A 21,431-nucleotide genomic window follows, 5' to 3' on the forward strand; every position below is an offset into this window, starting at 1 on the left:
TACATGAGGTGCTGTGGGCTCACCCCCAGCCCTGCCGGCTCAGATCAAGGGCCACCAAGTGTGACCTGGGAATTCCCCAGGTGCTCTGTGACCTGTTTCCCATTTTATCACCTCAAGCCTGATTATTATCTCTGCCGTGCTGAAAGCAGGGGCTGGCCACACAGTGGGGAAGCCCCCTTGCATATGGATGCACTCAAGGCTGCTCCCCAGGAGCCCATCTCTGCTCTGGCTGGGACCTCAAGGCCCTTACAGAGAGCCAGGATCCGGGGTGTTGAAGTGCAGTACCTACTGCCCAGCTGAGCTAGCCAGAGCTTGTATTAGCAGCTAAGAAGGAAAACTGTCATTGTGAATGATAAGAGCATCAGGGGCTTTTTCTTAAACAGACGTAGTGAAATGATGATCATCGTAACAACAGCAAGACACTGAGGGCTTAGTGTGTGTTGAGTACTACTTTAAACACGTCACGCACACTATCTCAATCTTCTCTCACATCCATCTGTTCTCTTTCTATGACAGAGAGGGCTGAGGCACAGAGAGGTTAAGTTACTGCTTCAGGCCACACAGAATCAAGTGGTCAAGCCAGGGATTACGCTACAGTGGCCTGAATCTCAAGTTCAGGCTGTCCAGTGCAGGCAGGTGGTAGGAGGTGTGGTCCAGCTCTAGGCAGGACTGTGCGGCCAGGACGGGTAAGGAGCGCGGGGCAGTGTTCACTCACCCCTGCCGGGGAACTCTGCCCCCGCCCCACCTAAGGTCAAGGAGGGAAGCCCAGAGCATGTCCAGTTCCTGAAACCAGGCAGCTGGTTTTTGCTTCCTCCTTTGAGCAAAACAAACAGACCCTTTCACCCAGGCATCTAGAGGGATTAACCCCCAAAGAGAACTACATCTGGGGAAATCTCAGCTGCAGCAGAAACTTGGGCCTTTCCCCAGAATCCTGATTTTTCTCTCAAGGCCAATAATAAGTTATAACACATTGGGACATCAACTCCATCAATTTTCATTTTTAAAAATATTCCCTTTTTTTTGAGGGAGGAATACAAACAAATGGAACAAGGAAATGTTGCATCAAGCAAGTCCGAGACCCTTGGGGCAGGTGCCTGAATCCATTTTCCTGCAGGAATGCCTGTGCAGGACAGCTGGCGCTTGGCAGGGGTGGTTTGACTCTGGGGTCAATGTCCCACTCCCGGGAACGGAGGAAGGACGAGCAGGGGATGCAGCACAGCTTTTCTGCCCCAAGCTCACCAGACCATCTCAGAAACCGGCCTCACCTGCCATGGACAGTGAATATGCTGGAATCCCAGAAGACAGGCATAGCCCCTGCAGCCGCAGCACCCCACCCAGAGCTTCTGCCCACTTGCAGGATTCCTGTTCTCCACTGCTCTGTCTCCCTGTTCTGTCCAGCCCCCTGATGCTAAAAGCCTGTGCAAAGACCATCGCATTCAATGCCCATGACATCCCCTTGACACTGCCCTGTCACAGTGAGGTGACTCCACTCATCCTCTCCTGACAGTGACTAGTGACTCCTTGAGTTCTGCCACTATTCTCTCATTGTGGGAGAAGACAACCCCCGCCCCCGCCTCCCCCCCTCCCCCCACACATACACAGTCTTACCTCTTCTATGGAAATTTTCCTTAGGTAGAAAGCAACTTTGAAAAACTCACCATTATCGAAGACCGTCCCTGCTGTGAATGAGAGCTCGGAGTCATGTTCTGCTTTGCAGGCATACAAGGCTTTTGCCTTCCGGAATGGTGTGCTGGGGGAAAACAGTTTAATTAGCGTTTTTAAAAAACCTTCTGCAAGATATTTCATCTCTCTTCCTCCCCTTCCCTGCAAGCGGCCTAGTCCTCTCTTGTGGGAAGAGCCTGACAAGGCAGCCAGATGGCAAAACATGAGGTAGGAAAGTCACAAAGGTCACCAGAGTAAAAACGAGAAATAGGCAGAGAATAGCCGTAAGCCTGGGAAAACCACTCTTCTTGTGGGGTCATCTTATGCCAAGTCAAAACTTGACCGGGAGTCATAAGAGCTGAACAGCTAGGAGGGCAGGCTGGGCCCCGTATGGGCAGCAGGACTAGCTGGGGAGTAGGGAAGTGAAGGCAGGAAAGAACTTCCAAGTTGCTCTTGAGGACACTCCCAGCAGACCCTGCTAAAAGCCGCAATGCTCAAGGAGTTGAAAAGGAGAAATTCAAGCAAAGATGGGTCTGGGCTCCAGGCCCAGGGCTGACGTTAGCTCCTGCAGATGTTACTTCTTTCTCATTGGGCTGGTGGAGCAGGATTCCAGAGTTGGAACTCCCAGACCCCCAGGGCAAGGCAGGGCAGGACGGGGAACAGATAAGGTGTGGGCATGAGCATGTGTGTGTGTGTGTGTGTGTGTGTGTGTATGACATACGTGTGTACACGTGTGTGGGGATGAAGAAGGGAGAAAGGACACTGTGGCATTTTGTGCCTTTCTCACTCAAGGAGTACTGACACTCATTGTGAATCAGAATCACTTCAAAAAATGCAGATGTCTGGGTTCCACCCTGACTTGCAGATAACAGCATCAGTATTTTTATAAAGCTCGCCAAGTGACTCTCATGAGCAATGAGGGCTAAGAACCATTCTTCTAGAGCAGGGGTTGGCAAACTCTTTCTGTAAATGGCTAGACAGTAAACATTTTAGGCTTCGTGGGCCATACGGTCTCTGCTGCTTTTACTCAACTCTGCATTGTAGCATGAAAGCAGCCATAGACAAGATGTACATGAAAGAGTGTGACTATGTTCCAGCAAAACTTTATACTTATCAGCCACAGGAGGCAGGCTGGATTTGACCCAGTGGCTACAGATTGTGAGCCCAGCCCATGTTCTAGAGTACAAGTTGCAAGCACTGTTAAATCAATTTTTGTTTTGATATCCAACCAGTTCCAATGGATCCATGACTTCTCAAAGGTCGTAAGAAAATGGATGTTTAGCAGTCAAAGGCTGGCTCTTCATTTGCTGAAAGCAACCTCTTTCTTCTTCTAAGTTATCTGAGGAAGCATATTTAGGGGCTCCAGGGCAGAGAAGCCAAAGAGCAAGTAGTCCTGTGGGTTAGATGATTATTCAAGAGATGTGTATTATTTGATTTACCTTTATTGGCTAATGGAGGGCCTCAAGGACCCAGGGAGGCTAAACCTCCATTTCGAGTGGCTGAGTGAGATTTAGTAGAGGAATGGTCTCAGGTAAATCCAGACATGATCAGAAGGAGCAGGGCACTTTCGATCACTGCAGAACTGTTACTCTTGGAGTCACCAAGTCCAGCTTCCCTCTGGGAAAGAGGCATCATGGATGTTTGGAAACCTATACCATGGCCAGGCATTTAAAACTTTTAGTTTTGGTTCCATGAAAATTGAACGAAAGGTGACATAACGGGTCTGTTGTGTGGATAAATGGCTATTCAGAATTTGTTGCTGAGGTGCAGCTTACTGGTGTTTTCTCTGGTCTTCTAGTAACCAGGAAATAATAACTGGGTGGGAGAAAACTGGGCAAGTGGGAGAACACGAAGTGGGTTTGCTGGGAGTGAAAGGAGGAAGAGCCTTCAGAATGTATCAGCTCCAGCTGGAAACCAGCTCCTCCTGCATAATTATCATTAGGATTAGGATTAAGTTCAGGACAAGGGGCACAGTCTGTGGATCTAACGAAACCAAGTCTACGTGTTGACCACCAAGGGCCAAACAGCCAACGCGGGATTAAGGTTTTATTGTTTTATTTTGTTGTTGTTTGTTTGCTTGCTTTTGATGGAATGGGGAGCAGAGAGCATCTGCTTGTGAAAAATGTTAAACAAAATTCTATACAGACAGGCAAGTGAAGCCTGCAATGACATGAACGTGGAAGGAGAATGCAGTGGCCACGAGCCAGGGTCATCGTCCCTGGAGGACGGGGCAGAGCAGGTCAGCGGAGAGGACAGGGACCAGGGACGGGGAGATAAAAAGTGAGGCAAAAATCATCTGAGGCAAGCCAGCTTCTCTGGCTGGGTTTTCATAGAGGTTACTTATTAACCTCCTCAAATACAAGGAACGGAACAAAACAGGGACAAGCCAGGGAAATCAACTGGGGTGTCTGGCAGGAAGGAAACAGGGGGAATACCTCAGATGCCCAAGACTGTCTTTCAAGAGGAGTAAATTTTCCACTATACCTGGTTTGGGGGATTTAATAACGATAACATTCAATAAAGCAGCATATTAAATATAAGAACAAAGGTCAGGAGAGAATCTTGCTTTTGTTTCAAATTAAGAGGTGACTGACAGTCTACAAGAGGGCTTCCTCCTACCTCCACGGCACGTGCACCAAGAATGGGAGAAATGATACAAGGGCTGCTTCTAAAAGGAACTACTCCTGCTCCCCAGGACGAGGGCTGGCAAATAAGACACAAGGCTGCTAGTTAAATCTGAAGTTCAGATCAACGAGGAATACTATTTTAGTGTATATCCCAAATATTGCACAGGATATATTTAAAAAAAAAATTTGTGGTTTACAATTCAAATATAACTGGATATTCTGAATCTTCATTTTATTTGCTAAATCTGGCAGCCCTACACAGGGGAAAGTTTTCTCTTTGTTAGAGTTTGCTAGCCTGAGTCCCACTGAGTCCCAGAGAGTCCCATGTCACACTCTCTCCTTATCAAAAGCCCTGAGCGGTTTGCATTAGGTAGGGTTTCTACCAAAACAAATCCTGTTGGCACACAGGTTTTGTTTGTAGGCTTTGGCTCTGATTAAATAAATAAAAGATCTCCGCTTTGGTTCTTCTGCTCCCTATTCTCCGCAGAGCACCTCTACCCTGGACACAGAGAGCCTGGGGTGCCTGTGACTCTTCTGTGATGGTGCCCTTCAGACCTCAGTGGGGCCTTCAAGGGCACAAACAAGCTTGGAACCTTCTGCTAGCTCATTTTTAATTTTTGCCTCTGAGCATGGCACAGGGCCAGGAAAGCACTCAGAGGAGTTTCCCTCAACTGCCCTTGAAAGCTCTGCAAAATGACAACCCACTATCTGCACTGTCCAGGGAGGTGGACTCAACTAGACTGGCGAGATGCAACAGTCTGATCATTTTGGCATAATTTCCAGGAGCCCTTATGTGATTCCAAGTTAGGAATTAATTTGGGGTGGGGAGCTTTTCTAGGAAGTATAAGTGAAAGGAAAGGGAAAACTCCTCCAGTCCCCTTTCTCTGCTGTGCTGTGAAAGGCATCTTCATTCCTGAGCTTGAACTAACAAGCAAAGCAATGCTTTGAAGAGTGGGGATCAAACCTCTTCCAGAGAAGACGTTTATGTAGAAGTTCACGGGCCCATTAATTAGGTCTAATTAAGTTTTTTTATTTTTAAAAGCTCTGTCTAGGGAAGGAAATCTGAAACTTCATGTTCTGGAAGTGGATTTGGGGGAATGGTTCATTGGACCTGAATAATGGGTACATGCCCCCACCTCTTGGCTGCATATTGCAATAGCAATTATGGGATTTTTGCCCTCTGTTGGCTGGCTCCCAGCTGTGTTCCCATCCATGCTCACTTTGGCACACATGGTCAGCTCAGTGATAGCCAATTGTTAAGTCCTACTGTGTCCTGCCTATTTCAAAATGGCAGTGTCCTACAGGGTTGTGCAACAGCATCATCCAAATGGTGCCATTACAAAGACGGCCAGAGTGAATGGTCCTGAGTAACCATGAACCCAGTCACATGGGGTATGCAGATTCTGCTGCCACTCTCCTCTGCCAATCTGGAAATACTTTGGAAAAGGAATAGCTAAAAGAGTAAAACCTGGGAACTTCTGGGTGACAGGAGTAGAGAGGTGGAGATACTGGACAGGCAATAGGGCCCCAAAGCTTAGAGACGTAAAAAAATGAAAACTGTCAAAGCAGAGCACATTTCAATTTTTTTTAGCTGAACGATTCTACTGTTCTGAGTCTCCCAACCCATTCTATTCAAGGGCCAATGTTCTGAAGATTTTACTTTCTTTTGATCAAAATGAAGGAGCCACATTTTGGCTCTGGTTCAGGTCTTCATGGGGCAATCGATGATCTAACCAGAACAATTCAAGCCATATATCTGGTGTCCTAGAAAGTTAACATCTCCCAGAATGTACCTAAGAAATAATTAGGAGATAATCTGAGTGTCAAGCAAAGTATAATCTGAATTTTTACCTTATTCCCAGGGTGAGGATAAAAGGATATAGTGAAAAGCTCTCTCTTTCTCATTTTCAAGGAAAAAGCTAGACATAAGACCTAGAAAAGCAGGCCAGGCTATTGGGCTGTGAAGCATGAAAACTCAAATTTGGGGCTACCCATGTATTTAGAGGAAAGAGTGCTGGTTGAGGGCAAGAAGTCCTGAATTCCGGATTGGATCTCAAAAGTCATGGGATTGTGTACAAGTCACTTCTCTGTGCGTTAGTTTTCTTTCTCTGTAGTAGGGTTCAGGCCATTTCTTCTCTCATTCTCACGTGAAGATACAATGTAATGATAGATATGCAAGTGCCCGGAGGAGAATAAAGTAATGTGTGTGTGTGTGCGTGTGTGCACGTGCTCAGCTGTGTCCAACTCTTTGCGACCCCATGGACTGTAGACCGCCAGACTCCTCTGTCCATGGAAGTTTCCAGGCAAGGATACTGGAGTGGGTTGCCATTTCCTACTGCAGGGGATCTTCCTGACCCATGGATTGAACCTGCATCTCTCACACTGGCAGGCAGACTTTTACCATTGTGCCACCCGGGAAGCACCCATGTATGTATGTACATATGTATAAATAGCATGGTGTTTCTTTTTTTTTAAAGTGAGACAGCTTTATGATTATTTAAGCCTCTCTGCTGGGCCTACCCCTCGGAGAAAACCAGCTATGAGTAAAAGATTAACACTGCCATGGCCCGAAGTGCTGATGAAGCTTATAACTAGGCTCTGTGTTTTGGCTGGCTGTCTGAAAGCAGAGACTGTCAGTGCAAGATGCACACATGCTGGGGACATACATGCAGACAGACTCTGCAGCATCCTCATGAATTCTTCCGTAGCATTTAAACAGCTTCTTTTATCCAAATAACTCAAATGCAAAGAATTAAGTCTGCGTGTCATCAAAGCAGGGAAAAACTACAGCCTGGGCCTTGGAGGGAGGAATCAGGTCAACCCTCAGAAAGAGGTGTTACTTGTTCCCATAAGAGCTAAGGGTTCATGACACCTGGAGATAGACGCAGGCTGGGAGCATGAGGGTTCCTGGGACTGCATGGAAGGGAAGGAACAATTTATTCTGTATTAAATTTGTCTCTCTCCTAACTGGTCTGGGTCTCATCATCTAGCTATCGATATTCATGGCCATAAACTCAACTACACCAATAAATGTTGCATGATGCTACCTGATAAAAATGAGGGAAGAAAAGGCTGGCACGTGTCTCAGCACTGTTCCCCTTGAAATTATCTTGTGCTAAAGCACAGAGAGCCTCCTGATTCAGAGAGCAATCTAAACAGGAGCCCTTTCAAGAAGCACTCTCTCCCCAAACTCTAGGCACCACAGATAAATTTAGGAACTGGAGGAAGGGTTCAGAGGGGCATGAAAAATGCCATGCTGGTTCATGCAAATGGTCCCTCCCAGCTTTGGTCTCTGAGGCTGGAATCCCTGACCAGCTTTGGATAACCAGGAACAGAGTGATCATCATCCGTGATTTTACCTGGAGTCTTCGCGAACTGCTTCTTCTGGCCTGTCAAAAAGCAAGTGCAGGTTTGGATGGCAGGGAACAAAGTTGACGAGGAGGCTGAACACTGCATGAAGAGAGGACCAAGCCAATGAGAGAACAACGGCAGCAACAAAAAAGCAAACAAACCCTGCAACAGACCTGATGGGGGATGAGTCGCTGGACGTGGATGGAGTGGGCATAGGGCTGGATGGCGCCGAAAACATGGGCCAGGATGGCGAGAGGGGCGAAGTTGGGCTTGGATTCGGGGGGCTGCAAGACAGAACCACCAAAATGCTCGTCAGCACACGGGGAAACCACAGCGGGGGCACAGGGGGCTCAGGGGAGGCCGATGACAGGGAGCTGCAGAGACCGGAGGGACACTGGACCCAGACTGTGTCTTCAGTGCCAAGTCACATTTCTCCAGACCAAACCTCCGTGTCTTCCAAGTAATGCCTGTTCTGGAATTCCTCAGAGTATTAACGTGTCTCTTTGCCCCACAGAACAACTGCTTTCTACGTGATAGGAGCTTCCGCAGTCGTGTCTGTTGTGACTTTGGCCATCAGTGAAAAATGCCCTGAACCCACATCCATGGGTTCCCACACCCACATCCTATCACTGACCTCTATCTGGGGCAGGGCTAGCTTATAACCAGTCTCCAGCTTCCACCACTATGTGTTTCGAAAGTTGTGTCTCAGCAAAAATGACTTTTTTTTTTTTGGGCCACACAGGCCAGTCCACCAGAAAATGATTTCCTGTTTACATTTTTAACTAAATGGGCTGTGTGCCATTGGAGACCCAGAGAAGGACTGCATTAGGAAAGTGATCGCGGGTGGAGGATGGGTCTGGACACACACCTCCCAGGAGAGGGCACACAACCGCGTGCAGCACCCAGTTGTCCCTCGGAGGTATGCTTTCCAGGCTTATTCTTTCTCTTTTCAAGGATTTTGGGCATTTTGATGCTCAAAGAAAAAGTCCCAGATGGAAGGCAATGAAAAAATGAACTGAATGCTTAAATCTGTCAATTTGTTCTTTGATGGGTGGCTAATAATAAAACTGGACAGGAAAGGTTGAAATCACTCACTAAAACATGGTTGGTGGTTTTTAAGTAGTCATGCTAGCCCTTTGACTTATTTCACAAATGATACAAACAACTAGCAACTATGTAAAATCGCATTAAGTCACAGATAGCACAAACACCCAAACAACGCAGAAACCACCCAGCCACACCACCTGCAGCCCTGGACGGTGGCTGGCCTTTCTGACCCAAGCACTGTACGAATCCAGTTCCAGGGAACACACTGTCTAAACATTCCAGCATTTAGCAAGAACACATAAATGTCCTACTTAATGAGATATCTTCAACTCAGATGAGACACTCAATAATGGCCTTAATTATCTACAGTTGTAACATCAATTCCTACAGAAGTGAACAGTAAAATCCCACTGCGTGAGTTTGTTGAATATCCTCAGACTAACTGTATGAAACATTTAGTAAATGCCACTCTGGGTATTGTATTTCTAGAATATAAAGTCTATGAGCAGGGATTTTTGTTCGTTTTATTTACTGCTGTACCTCTTACTTCTAAAATAGTGCCTAAGAGGTTTTCAATAAATAATTATTCACTAAATTAATGAATCTCATTTAACCCAACTATCTAGCCAAGGGGCGTTATTATAATTCCCATTTCATAGATATGGGAACTTGGGCCAATTTGAGGCTTACCTGAAGACACTCAGGCTGTAAGTGTCAGGGCCAAGGTTCAGACCCCAATCTGCCGTCTCCAAGCACAGGGCTCTTGCTGCCACAATGCATTGCTTCTGGGGAGTAGGACTTGCTTTGGTCCTCTAGGCTATGCCAAGCTTCTTTATAGATCCACTAGAAACCTTCTTAACCACTGATTTACAAGTTTCCTTCAGATGCCTACTACATTTGCAAGGGAAAATGGGAATGCAGCAACAGACAGACCCAAACAGACTCAACACATTGTAAATCCCAACAAAATACTCAATCCTGCCTCCAGTCTTCCGTCTGGTAGATTCATACAGCAGATAGAATTCATATAATAGAAGAGATTACATTTGAAGAGTACGGCTCTTCTTTTCTCAATTATTCCAGCAATGACTAACTTATTGGACACACAGTGTGATCAAGACAATAACTGGAATACAATTCAGCATTTACCAAGGTCTCAGATTTGCAGAGCATACAGTGTATTTCACGAGATGAGGCAAATAAAAAAACAACTATAAGATAGTAAGTAAACTTCATTAGTTAAGGGATCAGTTACTCTATGATTAGTTTAATACCTGTTCACACACTTGATTCTGTCTTGGGTCCTGGGAGGAAGTGCTGCCTTATTTCCACTGGGTAGTCAGTCCTTAGTTAATCCACAGAGCAGCTGTTAAGAGAGGCCCGGCATTCCCTAGTCCTCCTCCCATAACCACCCACCCTCCCACAAGGTAATGACCCAGTTAGCAAGGCCTGGCTATTCCAACTGCTGCCCAGCCTGGGAACTCAGGTTCTAACCAGGGACAGTCTAGAGGTTTATGAGAGCAACCCAGGCCCAGAGGCCTGAACTAGTCTATTCCTTTGGTTAGTAGCCAGTAGAGGATAATTTAAAAGTTGTTGAGACTTTTCTTTTTTTTTTTTTTGAGTGGCTTCTATAAGTAGGAAGGGCTTCCCTGGTGGCTCAGTGGTAAAGAATCCACCTGCCAATGCAGGAGATGCAGGTTCAATCTCTGGGTCAGGAAGATCCCCTGGAGAAGGAAACAGCATGTATGCTTGCCTGGGAAATCCCATGGATAGAGGAGCCTGGCAGGCTACAGTCCATGGGGTCACAAAAGAGTCGGACGTGATTCAGCGACTAAACAACAATAAGCAGGAAATCCCTCCAGCTTCCTACCTCAACTGTACCAAGAATCATGCCTTTGGCTAAAGGCATAGCTGGGAACATAGTCTATGAACACAGTGTGGGCTATGAATGTTTCTTCACAACCCTGGATATCTAAGTGGTTCTTGGTGACCCAGTACATGGCTGAAATTATCTGGGGTTATGATTGATCTTAAGCGAGATCAACCCTGAATATTCACTGGAAGGACTGATGGTGAAACTCCAGTATTTTGGTCATCTGATGTGAACAGATGACTCACTGGAAAAGTCCCTGAAACTGGGAAAGATTGAGGGCAGAAGGAGAAGACGGCATCAGAGAATGAGACTGCTGGATGGCATCACCGATGCAATGAACACGAGCTTGGGCAAACTCTAGGACATGATGACGGACAAGGAGGCTTGGAGTGCTGTAGCCCATGGGGTCACAAAGAGTTGGACACGACTGGGTGACTGAACAACATCAACAATGGTTGCAATGCAGGACATTCACAATGATCAGAAGTTACTCATCAATCTCCATGTCTACTGCCATAGTGTTATTAACTGTGCTTTTTAACAACTAACAGATTTTCTATTTGTTGGCTTACATTTTAGTTATAGCAATAACATTTATTTGCTATAAAATAACTCTAATTTAGAACTTATTACCACTACATTTTAGCGCAATAATAAAATGTACACTCCACAGTACTTCTATGATTTTTAAACTGACTGAAATTATACTTTGCTTGTGCTCCAGAGTCACATTAATAAAACCAAATGTCAACTATACTACTGAACACTCTTATATACCACAATGACTGATGCTTGTAGCAACAGAATGACGTAAACATATAAACGTTCCTCCAAGAAATACAGAGCACATTATATATCAGTTTTGATGCAACCCAGAGAACACACAGGTGGAAAATAAGATGCACAGGGATGACGATAATGGCCAAAGACTATTTGTATAATCTTAACCTCTGACCACAGAAGTGTCTGGCGATAGGTTACTTAAAGCGACAATAGCAATGGTGAAAAATCCAAGACAAAACAAACTAAAACTGGCCAGCTTTGGTATTACTGGCTCTGAAATCTCCAACCTTGAATTCTCAAACTCTATTTCCATTAATGAGGCCAAAGATAACAAATAACTGATGTTTGGACAGAAGAAAATAATTTTATAACTACACTCTTAGCACTTGATCCATGAAGGCCTCTCCACAACCTCAGAGTCCAGCTGAATGCCCTAGCACATTTTTCACCCTAAATATTCCTGGGGTCCTGCCAGGCCCCCACATCAAGGCCCAAGTACAGCAACAACAGCTTAAACTTTAAGGAACATTTGCTGGTCTGGTTTTGATTCAACTGGAAGACTTGCATCAGCTTTAGTTTGCTGGTCCACGGTGTCCTCAAAAGGAGTCACACAGCCCAGCCAGTCCCTGTGACATTCACTGGACAGGGAAGAAATAATGGTTTAGGAAGATAAGGCTCAAAGGCCTGGCATCATGCTGGGATGTGGCTGAGAGTTCAAGTACAGTTGTGTGGCAATATCATCAGCTTGACACCCTTCTGTGGTGACTCACTTGACTGATGGGGCATCTGATGTACCAGCCAGGGCATGCCTACTGGGCTGTGGAGAGGGCTGTCCCAGCAGGCTCCCAGTTTGATCACAGATATGGCAGACCCTCTCGTGGCTCCAAAGCACAGGAGTGGAAAATCCTGAGCTGGTACAAGATAAGCAGCCAGCTGACCATTAATAAGAAAGCTGATCTTCTTTAATTCTGATATGCAAAATTATAGATGATGAAGAAATTTTAAAATATCAAAAGAAAAGCAGTAAAATCATACATAATTTATGCCACTGATAATCACTTGACAAATTTCTTCACTTTTCTTCGAGGGGAGGGTTGTGGATAATACTACATACATAGTAGCATGCATTTTTCATGTGAGCATTTTCTGTTGTCATTAAGTAACCTTTGATATATTCCAAAAATCATAAAACTCTTTCCTCATTAATGAGGCTAAAAAGCAACTGATGTTAGGATAGAAAAATAATTTCAAAACCACAATCTTAGTAGATGACCCCCTGAAGGCCTTTCTACAACCCCCCAGAGTATTCTCAGACCTACAGGGGCATCTACTGTATGGTATAGCCTGATTTATGTGACTCTTTTCTTATTGTGTACATTCGAACTACTATCCCCCCTCAGCCATAAGAAATAGGGCTGAAATTCACTTTCTTGTAGCAGACCACTGCTTGTCTCCAGTTATTTCCTTAGTATAAATTCCTGGAAGTTAAATTAATGGGTCAAAGGCTAGCAGCCTTTTTGAAGGGTCCTGATACATCCTAGCAAACAGCTTTGCAGAAAGTTTAGTCTGAACTGCATTCCCCCCAGCAACGTATGGGGGTTGCCCCTTCCCTCTCACCATGGCCCCACCAGCAAAGAGAATTACTGATTTGAAAAATCAGATGGATTTCCCCACCATCCCCACCCAGTCCACAAAGTTACCTTGGACTCTTCTCTTTCCTAGCATTTCCAGAAAAATGAATACAATTCCTCTCCTGTGTTGTTTCTATCTGGAAGCAAAGTTTAATTTTCTAAAGGGCATTCTGCCAAGAAGGACGAGTGGGAAAGGAGATAGGCATATGGAAAGAGCCAGACTACCGCAGCCTGGGGGGTGCTGGACCCCTGGCCATGTGATGTGGCTCACCCAAGAGAGACAGGGAGTGACGGGTGGTTGCTTTAGTGTAGGATCCTCAAAGACAAGACTAACTTGGAAGGATGAGGTACACAGGGGAGCCAGAGTGTCTTGCTGGCAGCGTACTAGGGAGAGGTCACAAAACTGACATTGACATCTCTCTGCCAGGCAGTGGTCTGTGACTTATAGGCCAGGTTCTGGGTCATGGATCTCAGGCCTGGACTGACTGCTCCCTCAGTCTCCCTTCCCCATTAGACTTGGAGCAGATGGTGCTATTAAACTCAAGGCAGGAGGCCTGCATTTCTTTCTCTTTCTCCCCTATAATGAGAGACAAGAGAAAATCCTATGAAAACTTGTAAAGTCCCATCTAATCTAATCCCAAATTAGGGAATTTTTCTTCTTTGGAAAATACCTCTTTATGTCCTCCTTAAAGTGCCATAAAAACAGAAGGAAAATCAAACTTCAGTTGGAAAACAGGGTCAAAAGGAATACCAGTAAACTGGATAGTGGTGTATCAGAGTAAATGATACAAAGTGCTCAGACACTCAGTCGTGCCCGACTCTTTGCAACCCCATGGACTGTAGACCGTCATGCTCCTGTGTCCATGGGATTCTCTAGGCAAGAATACTGGAGTGGGTTGCCATTTCCTTCTCCAGGGGGTCTTTCCAACCCAGAGACTGAACCCATGTTTCCTGTGCCTCCTGCACTGCATCACCTCCTCCTGCAGGTGGATTCTCTTCCACTGAGTCACCACCTGGGAAGCCCCAGGTGACACAAAAACCAATTTCTATTTGTTGGAAATTTGAACATGTTCTTTACATCTATCTTATCTATGCCCTGAATGTTCAGTATGTGCTAAACGACTTTACAAGAGGAAAATCACAAGCCCCCAAGATGCATTTTTCTGTATTCTTTTCTATTACAAGTATGCACAATATTTACAGATATTTTCCCTTCATCTAATATAATTTAATACATATTTTTATTCAGACAATAACAGAGTCCTGATTCTTATTTTAATGAGACTGGCTGGTGAAATCCCCTTAAGGCCTTAGCAATTATATGCAATTGCTTTTAAAATGCTTTTTAAATAATTTGCTTTTAAAATAGCTTGACTAGTCTACAGGGCAGCAGCTCTGTTTTCTAGCTTAAATTTTTTTTTCTAAAGTTCCAAACAAGTGTCAAATCCAGATGGAGTATTTTGGGAAAGACATATAATTCTGAGATTAAATAAAATCCAAAATCTTAGAATAGAGAATCTGTTATCCTTAAGGCTCTCTGAAGCCAATCATTTGAACCTTCTCACATAGAATAATAAAGAAATACGAGGTAGAGGGCAAAACTCTGGATTGTAAGTAAAGACGCAATGGTAAAATGTAAGTAAAAAGACAATGATCTCAGTTCAGTTACTCCATGCAGGGGAAAACCCTCAAGAGAAAAAGGACCAGCAGGGGAAACGGAACAGTGTGCTCTACGCAGCACAGTCCTTACCAAGGGGAGTATTCTTTCCTGTTAATGCCCCTCAATCTTTTTCAAAATCACATTTTAGCTACATCAGAACTGGTTTTTAAAATGTATTTACTTCCTTTCAACTAAATAACCTCACAATTTATGAAGCCATTTTTAAGGAAACTCAGAAACATTTTGGGAGCATTTCAAAGGATCTATAAGGTAACATTTGCTATTTCATAAGACTGCAGATGGTGATTGCAGCCATGAAATTAAAAGACACTCCTTGGAAGGAAATTTATGACCAACCTAGACAGCATATTAAAAAGCAGAGACATTACTTTGTCAACAAAGGTCCGTCTAGTCAAGGCTATGGTTTTTCCAGTGGTCATGTATGGATGTGAGAGTTGGACTGTGAAGAAAGCTGATCGCCGAAGAATTGATGCATTTGAACTGTGGTACTGGAGAAGACCTTGAGAGCCCCTTGAACTGCAAGGAGATCCAACCAGTCCATCCTAAATCCTGGATGTTCATTGGAAGGACTGATGCTGAAGCTGAAACTCCAACACTTTGGCCACCTGATGCGAAGAGTTGACTCATTGGAAAAGAGTCTGATGCTGGGAGGGATTGGGGGCGGGAGGAGACGGGGACGACTGAGAATGAGATGGCTGGATGGCATCACCGACTCTGTGGACATGAGTTTGGGTCAACTCCGGGAGTTGGTGATGGACAGAGAGGCCTGGTGTGCTGTGATTCATGGGGTCGCGGAGAGTCGGACACAACTGAGCGACTGAACTGAAGACTGAAGTGGCTGCAGAGACATGCCGGTATCGCCTTACTATCCTAAACCGAGTGCAATACAGCTGTCAGTCTCTATAATGAAGACACTGCAGACACAGACCGCTCACTGCAGCAAACAGAAAAGCGAGAGCGCACTGGCGTCAGCCTTCTCCTGCCCTGAGGCACAGCTCCAGTCTGCTTTAAAGCCACCCTTCCAAGCTCGGGTTCTGTAAACTAGTCTTAAAGTTCTTAAAGACTGCCTCAGGGGATTAAGAATGGGGACAGAGTCCACAGGCATGGACTGCACATTCACTTTTAAAAATTTTACATTTGTTTATACTGTTTTGAGTTTTTAAATCATGAGCCTATATTACTTTATAATACTAATGGAAAGCACTCTTCCACTACGTGCTAGGATAATCGAACATCTATACGGAAAAAATGACACGATCAATTCCACATATCATACCTAACTGATGGTCTCCTAGCAGATGATAGGTCTAAATGCCAAAGGCAAACAATAAAACAGGGAATAATTCTGGGAACTTGGGACTGAAACTTATCCAATAGGGCATAAAAGGCACTAACCATCAAGCAGAGTATCGATATATGTGACTATATTAAAATAAGAACTTTTACGTATCAAAAGACAAAGTTAAGGGACAGCAAAAGATGGTCTACAACATATAAACACATTAAAAAAGAGCACATACCGGACTATTCAGAGAACTCCTACTGATCATGATCAGTAAGAGAAAGCCGACAACCAAGTCGAAAATGGGCAAGACATTTGGGCAGGGATTTCAGAAGAGAAATCGCCAAAGAAAGGTGCTCACACTTTCTGTAATGCAGGAAGCATAGACTAAAACCACAGGGGGATGATCCTGCTCACCTACCAGAACAACTAAGACAGCTAACATCAAAATGCTGAAAATACCAAGTGTTTACAAGAAGTGGAATCACTGGAATTCTTATATGTTGTTGGAGGATGGCTGTAAACTGCTCTACTCACGGTGGACAACAGGTTGGTATTACTCAGCAAAAATGAATAATTTATCACGCTCTGTGACTCAGCAGTGCATTCCCAGATGCGTACCCTAGAGCACAGTGTGTATGTGTGTACCAAAAGACATGTATGAGAATGTGTTGAGCAGTTTATCTGTAAAAAAAAAACAAACTGGAAACAAGCTAGTGGGTACATGCTCAGCTGCTTCAGTCGTGTCCAACTCTGTAACCCCATGGACTGTGATCCCTGATCCCCACCCCTCACCCCCAAGGCTCCTTTGTCCATGAGATTTTCACAGCAAGAATACTGGAGTGGGTTGCCATGCCCCCCTCCAGGGGATCTTCCCAACCCAGGGATCAAACTCACATCTCCGGCATTGCAGGAAGATACTTTACTGCTGAGCCACTAACTAGGGAAACCCCAAAACAAACTAAAAGTTGAGCAAAAGTAGAATGCAGAAATAGTTTTAGTATATTAATAAAATTGTTCATTCTACTATAATGAAAATAAATGAATAAACTACAGCTATTATACAGGAATGACTTTTAAAACTATTGAGCAAAAGAAGCTAGACTCAAAATAATACAACAAAATGCTGCATTTTATGAATGCCTTAAATAAGTCAGTCATTTGTGGATCTGCAGTTGTGAATTCGCCTATTTGCTAAAATTTATTTGTTAGTCCAGAATCAATACTCAACGTGCTTTCATAGTCATTTGTGGACACATATGGAATGATGAAAAACTTCAGTCACCCAACATGCACATTCCCAGCTGAGGTTGAATAAAGGGATGCTCTGCCTTCTGTTCCAGCTCTGCAGTGTCCCTATGTGCAAGAAGGCTGGGATATGTCTCACAAAGAAAACATGTGCTTAATAAGCTTTATTCAGGCAGAACTTACAGCCCTGCTGGTCCTGAGCTGAATGTTAATGAATCAATAGTAATATTAAACAAAGTATCTTTAAATAGAAATCCATGTAAAACAAGGTTATGGATTAATAAGTTGACAAAAACATTGTAAACAGAGGCTGTAGGAACCTAATCCTGTATTTCCTGTAAGAGCAATAGTTAGATATTTGCTAATCCCGTGTTTGCAGTCACTTTATGGGACATTACTGTTGCAAATAACAACTGCCATTCCCTTCTCCAGGGGATCTTCCTGATCCAGGGATCAAACTTGGGTCTCTTGCATTATAAGTGGATTCTTTACTGTCTGAGCCAACAGGGAAGCCCCCTAGAATTTGTATTGAAGAGCTAAAATATAAATAAAAACAAGGAATTGATTACTATAAACTTCAGACTAGTAGTTATCCACAGAGAGGGAAAGGATTGTTAGAGGGAAGGAGAAAGTGAGAGCTGTGGGTTCCTCTGGGGTCCCAGCAACACTGTACTTCTTACTGGGGGGCAGCTGCTGAAGATCAATTTGTGAAGCTGTATATGTCTCATGCACGCTCCCATATAATAAAAAATATGTACATATCTATCTTAAGACATACCTAAGGACAGTAAGCATATTAATAGCATTCTCTGGGTGATTTTTATTCTTTGTGCTTTTAAAATGTTTTCCATATTTTCTACAATTAATATGTTACATTTAAAACCAAAAAGTTAATACATGTTAATAGAAGAAATGTTCTCCCTAATCATACAAATGGCTACTTTTATTCTCTAGAGGAGGGACGCTTAAAAGGGGCAAAATGACAATTTTGTCTTTGTTACACCAATCTGTGGCTTAGGTTGCATAATACAGTTGGCAGTTCCCAACTGTTTTTACTGTTTCTCTTCTTTTTCAGTCAAATACAAGCAACAAATATTTACTGAGTGCCCCTCCATATGCAAGGACTAAATTTTCCATCCTCTGTCCTCACTGAGAAATTGTGTTGACTGCTCTAGAGACCTTTTTTTTAGGTAAATTATTACAGTAAATCAATGGTGTCTTCCTTCCCCCCAGGAGGGAGACATCTCCAATGTCGCATTCTGAGTTGGTTGGACAACAAGTTAACAACACTGCCTCAAGTCATTGGCCATCTGGCATCCCTTTCTATATGGTCTGCTTTCAGGGAATATTTCCTGTTTGGACTAGGGAGAGGAAAAGGAGGTAAAAGGACTTAATAAGAATCTAAATGTCCACTGATGAAAACAAAGGAATATCTAAAATTAGCAGAGGTGGCCCAAGATACTTCAGCTTAACAGCAACCCTGGGGAAAGAGGATTCCTTGAAAAAGGAGCCTAAAATATTTTGCTATGTTCACAATTCTCAGTAATAGAAAAAGCACTTCTGTTGAAGATAATATCCAGGATAATTAAATTAAACTACACAGTACAATGCTTGGTCCGGATACCATGAAAGGCGCATGAAACAGAGAGATAAGGAGACATGGACTTTAATGTGAAGGCCACTGGACATTGCTTGTCCCCCCCGCCCCCAAGCAAATAGCTGGCTTCTCTCAAATTCTAGTGTTTATTCTTTAGTCTAAACATGTGGAAAATTGTCTCTGATCTGATTTTAACCTCCTCAAATGTCTTCCTACTCCATTTATATTTTCCACCCCTGGCCTTGCTTCACAGATGTGACCATGCACAAAACCCACTTTCTCCCTTTGACCACGCTCATTTTCCACAATGGCTGGCTCAGGCTGCAACGAAGAAATGCAATCTCACTGGGCTTCACAGTGATTTCCACCCCTTGTTCATTTGCTTCTGGGGAGCTTATTGACTTGACTGGAAAAAACTTTAAATGATTTTCCAGCAAAGTCACCCTTTCCAGTGGTAAAAAAAGAGGTTTAACATCTGTGAACAAAAACAAACTGAAGGAAAATGATTTTTATATTCTCTAGTTCTTATACTCCAAAACCAAACACCCACTGAGAAGTCAGTGGAAACAGACACAGCAAAATACCATTAATTCTAATCTCACAAAATTGAAATTTCTATTTTTTCAGATCTGAGGTAGATCCAAATTTACCCTGAACAGTTTACGAGAGACTAAGCCAACTAACAATGTCAACAAGATTTCAATATAGATGTTTAACCCAAAAAGAACCATTTCTAGCGATCATTTCAAAATGCAAGTCTGATCATATCATTTCTTTTCATAAAACACTCAATGATTCCCCACTGCTTCTAGGGTGAAGACCAAAGCCTTCCCACTTTGACTATTATAAAATCCCTAGCCTGGTTTATCTTTTACCATTTCAATCCACCCTATCTAATCTATCCTAACCACACAAACCTAAACACATAGCTTAATAACAACTTGTTGAATGTTGTTCAGAGAACACTGTTTCCTATTCATTAACTCTCCAGTACCTACTGCATGTAGAATAAATTGCTTGCCCTACTAGAGGGGAATATGTAATTACAATTTACTTGTGTCCACCAGTTTTCTATCTCCTTTTCTTCTGGTTCATTTGGAGAAGTTCTTCTAGACCCCAAGCAATACAGGAGGATCCAGTGTCCTATCGATGTTACTGCAGAGGCAGGCATGTGATCCAGGCTAGTCAATCAGAGGACCCCCTTCCTTCTGGCCACAGTGAGTGAAGAATGGACAGGTAACTGATCACAGTTCATCCACGGGGTCTAATATATGAATGCTCTTCTTCATGGATGCAAAACCTAAATGTATTGGCTAAGGATAACCAGAGAGCCCTTTTTTCTATTACATGGCAAACATCTTTCTGCAAATGAAATTTTTTGTTTTGCTTTTTACAAGAGGGAAAAGGAGACAACTAAAATAATAATTTGGGCTCCTGGATTCAATTGTGCTCGAAGTTAGATTCACTCTGAGATTTTCCAAAATTGTAAGCTTATGATTTCCACTTGTTCTCTAAGCTACTTGGATTCCTGATATTTGAATGTCTTTCACAAGACATCTTCAGTGCTCTTCTTTGGAGTCATTACTTGTTCCAGGTCAGCAAACTTTCTTAAGCATCACATAGTAAATATTTTTTAGACTTTGTGGAACAAGAGGCAAAATTACCGGTATTACACAGTTATATAAACGTTCTAAATGTAGCAGTTTGACGATGTAAAAACCATTCTTACTTCATGAGCCATAAAGTAAAAATAAGAACAAAGAAAAACAAGGTAACTGGTTGGATTTGGACCATGGGCCATCGTTCTCCAACCCCTGTTCCAGTCAAACTGGTTTACTTGTGCCGTGGGCATGCTGTAAGCTTTCTATTGCCATGTTCTTGCTGATGATGTTTTTCTCCCCCGGAAGGTCTCTCCCCTTGCCACTAACTACTGCCCATCTACCATTCAAAGCCCATATGAATCTGAACTCCCACCTGAGGCTTCTCTGTCATCACAACTTAAGGACTATTTCTCTTTGGTCTGGACCTTGCTTTGCACTGCAGTTATGCCTCTGTTCCTGTAGCTCTTGCATACTGTGAGTGCTTAGTCAGTTTCTTCGGGGTTGGTAATATCTAAAAGACTGAAAACAGCAACAAAAAACCCAGAAACTCCACAGGATCAACTAGTAGAGGTTTGTGGATCCACCAGAAGTGCTGGGTAAGACTTCTGGTAGCCAAGGAAGCCAGACATCAGAATATCACAAAAAAAAACAGCTCTCACTTCAGGGTTGTCACGATGGCTCTACGTGCAGCTGCTTGTCTGCCTGTCTAGGGTGGTTATGCCCAACAAGTACCACATAAGGGGTATTTCGGACATTTGGTTCCTGGAGAGGAGGCAGACAGGTATGTTGGTCTAGACTGGAAGGATTCCTGTGTCTCAGTCTGTAATTCTGGTGGCTCACTTGTGGTGTTTTCCCTTCTGACTACTGTGCAGTGCTGCATAAACTCAGTCATCTGTTGCCCAGCCTCCTATCTTTTCACCATAGTATATGTTTTAATATATAATGTAGCATACATAATATATTATATATGGGAAAGACTGAGGGCATGAGGAGAAGGGGATGACAGAGGATGAGACGACTGGATGGCACTGTCGATTCAATGGACATG

The 21,431-nt window shown here is 43.7% G+C and overlaps 1 protein-coding gene across 4 annotated transcripts in view; it reads right to left on the minus strand.

Annotated features, from left to right (window-relative positions):
• Positions 1–21,431, minus strand: part of ARHGAP26 (Rho GTPase activating protein 26) — a 563,256-nt gene that overhangs the window by 12,881 nt on the left and 528,944 nt on the right. For 2 of the 4 annotated variants that reach the window (XM_088838588.1, XM_088838586.1), the window contains exons 21-22: positions 7,814–7,924; positions 1,659–1,750 (exon numbers count right to left, since the gene is read on the minus strand). In XM_088838588.1, coding sequence (XP_088694714.1) covers positions 1,659–1,750; positions 7,814–7,924 — 203 coding nt within the window. Of the gene's footprint in view, positions 1–1,658; positions 1,751–7,648; positions 7,925–21,431 lie in introns of all 4 variants that reach the window. The other 2 variants (XM_055428775.2, XM_088838587.1) reach the window with 2 other exon arrangements.

This window comes from Moschus berezovskii, chromosome 8, assembly GCF_049115385.1.
Source record: "Moschus berezovskii isolate FMDL1 chromosome 8, NW_MosBer_1.0, whole genome shotgun sequence".
In the NCBI taxonomy this organism is placed as follows: domain Eukaryota; kingdom Metazoa; phylum Chordata; class Mammalia; order Artiodactyla; family Moschidae; genus Moschus; species Moschus berezovskii.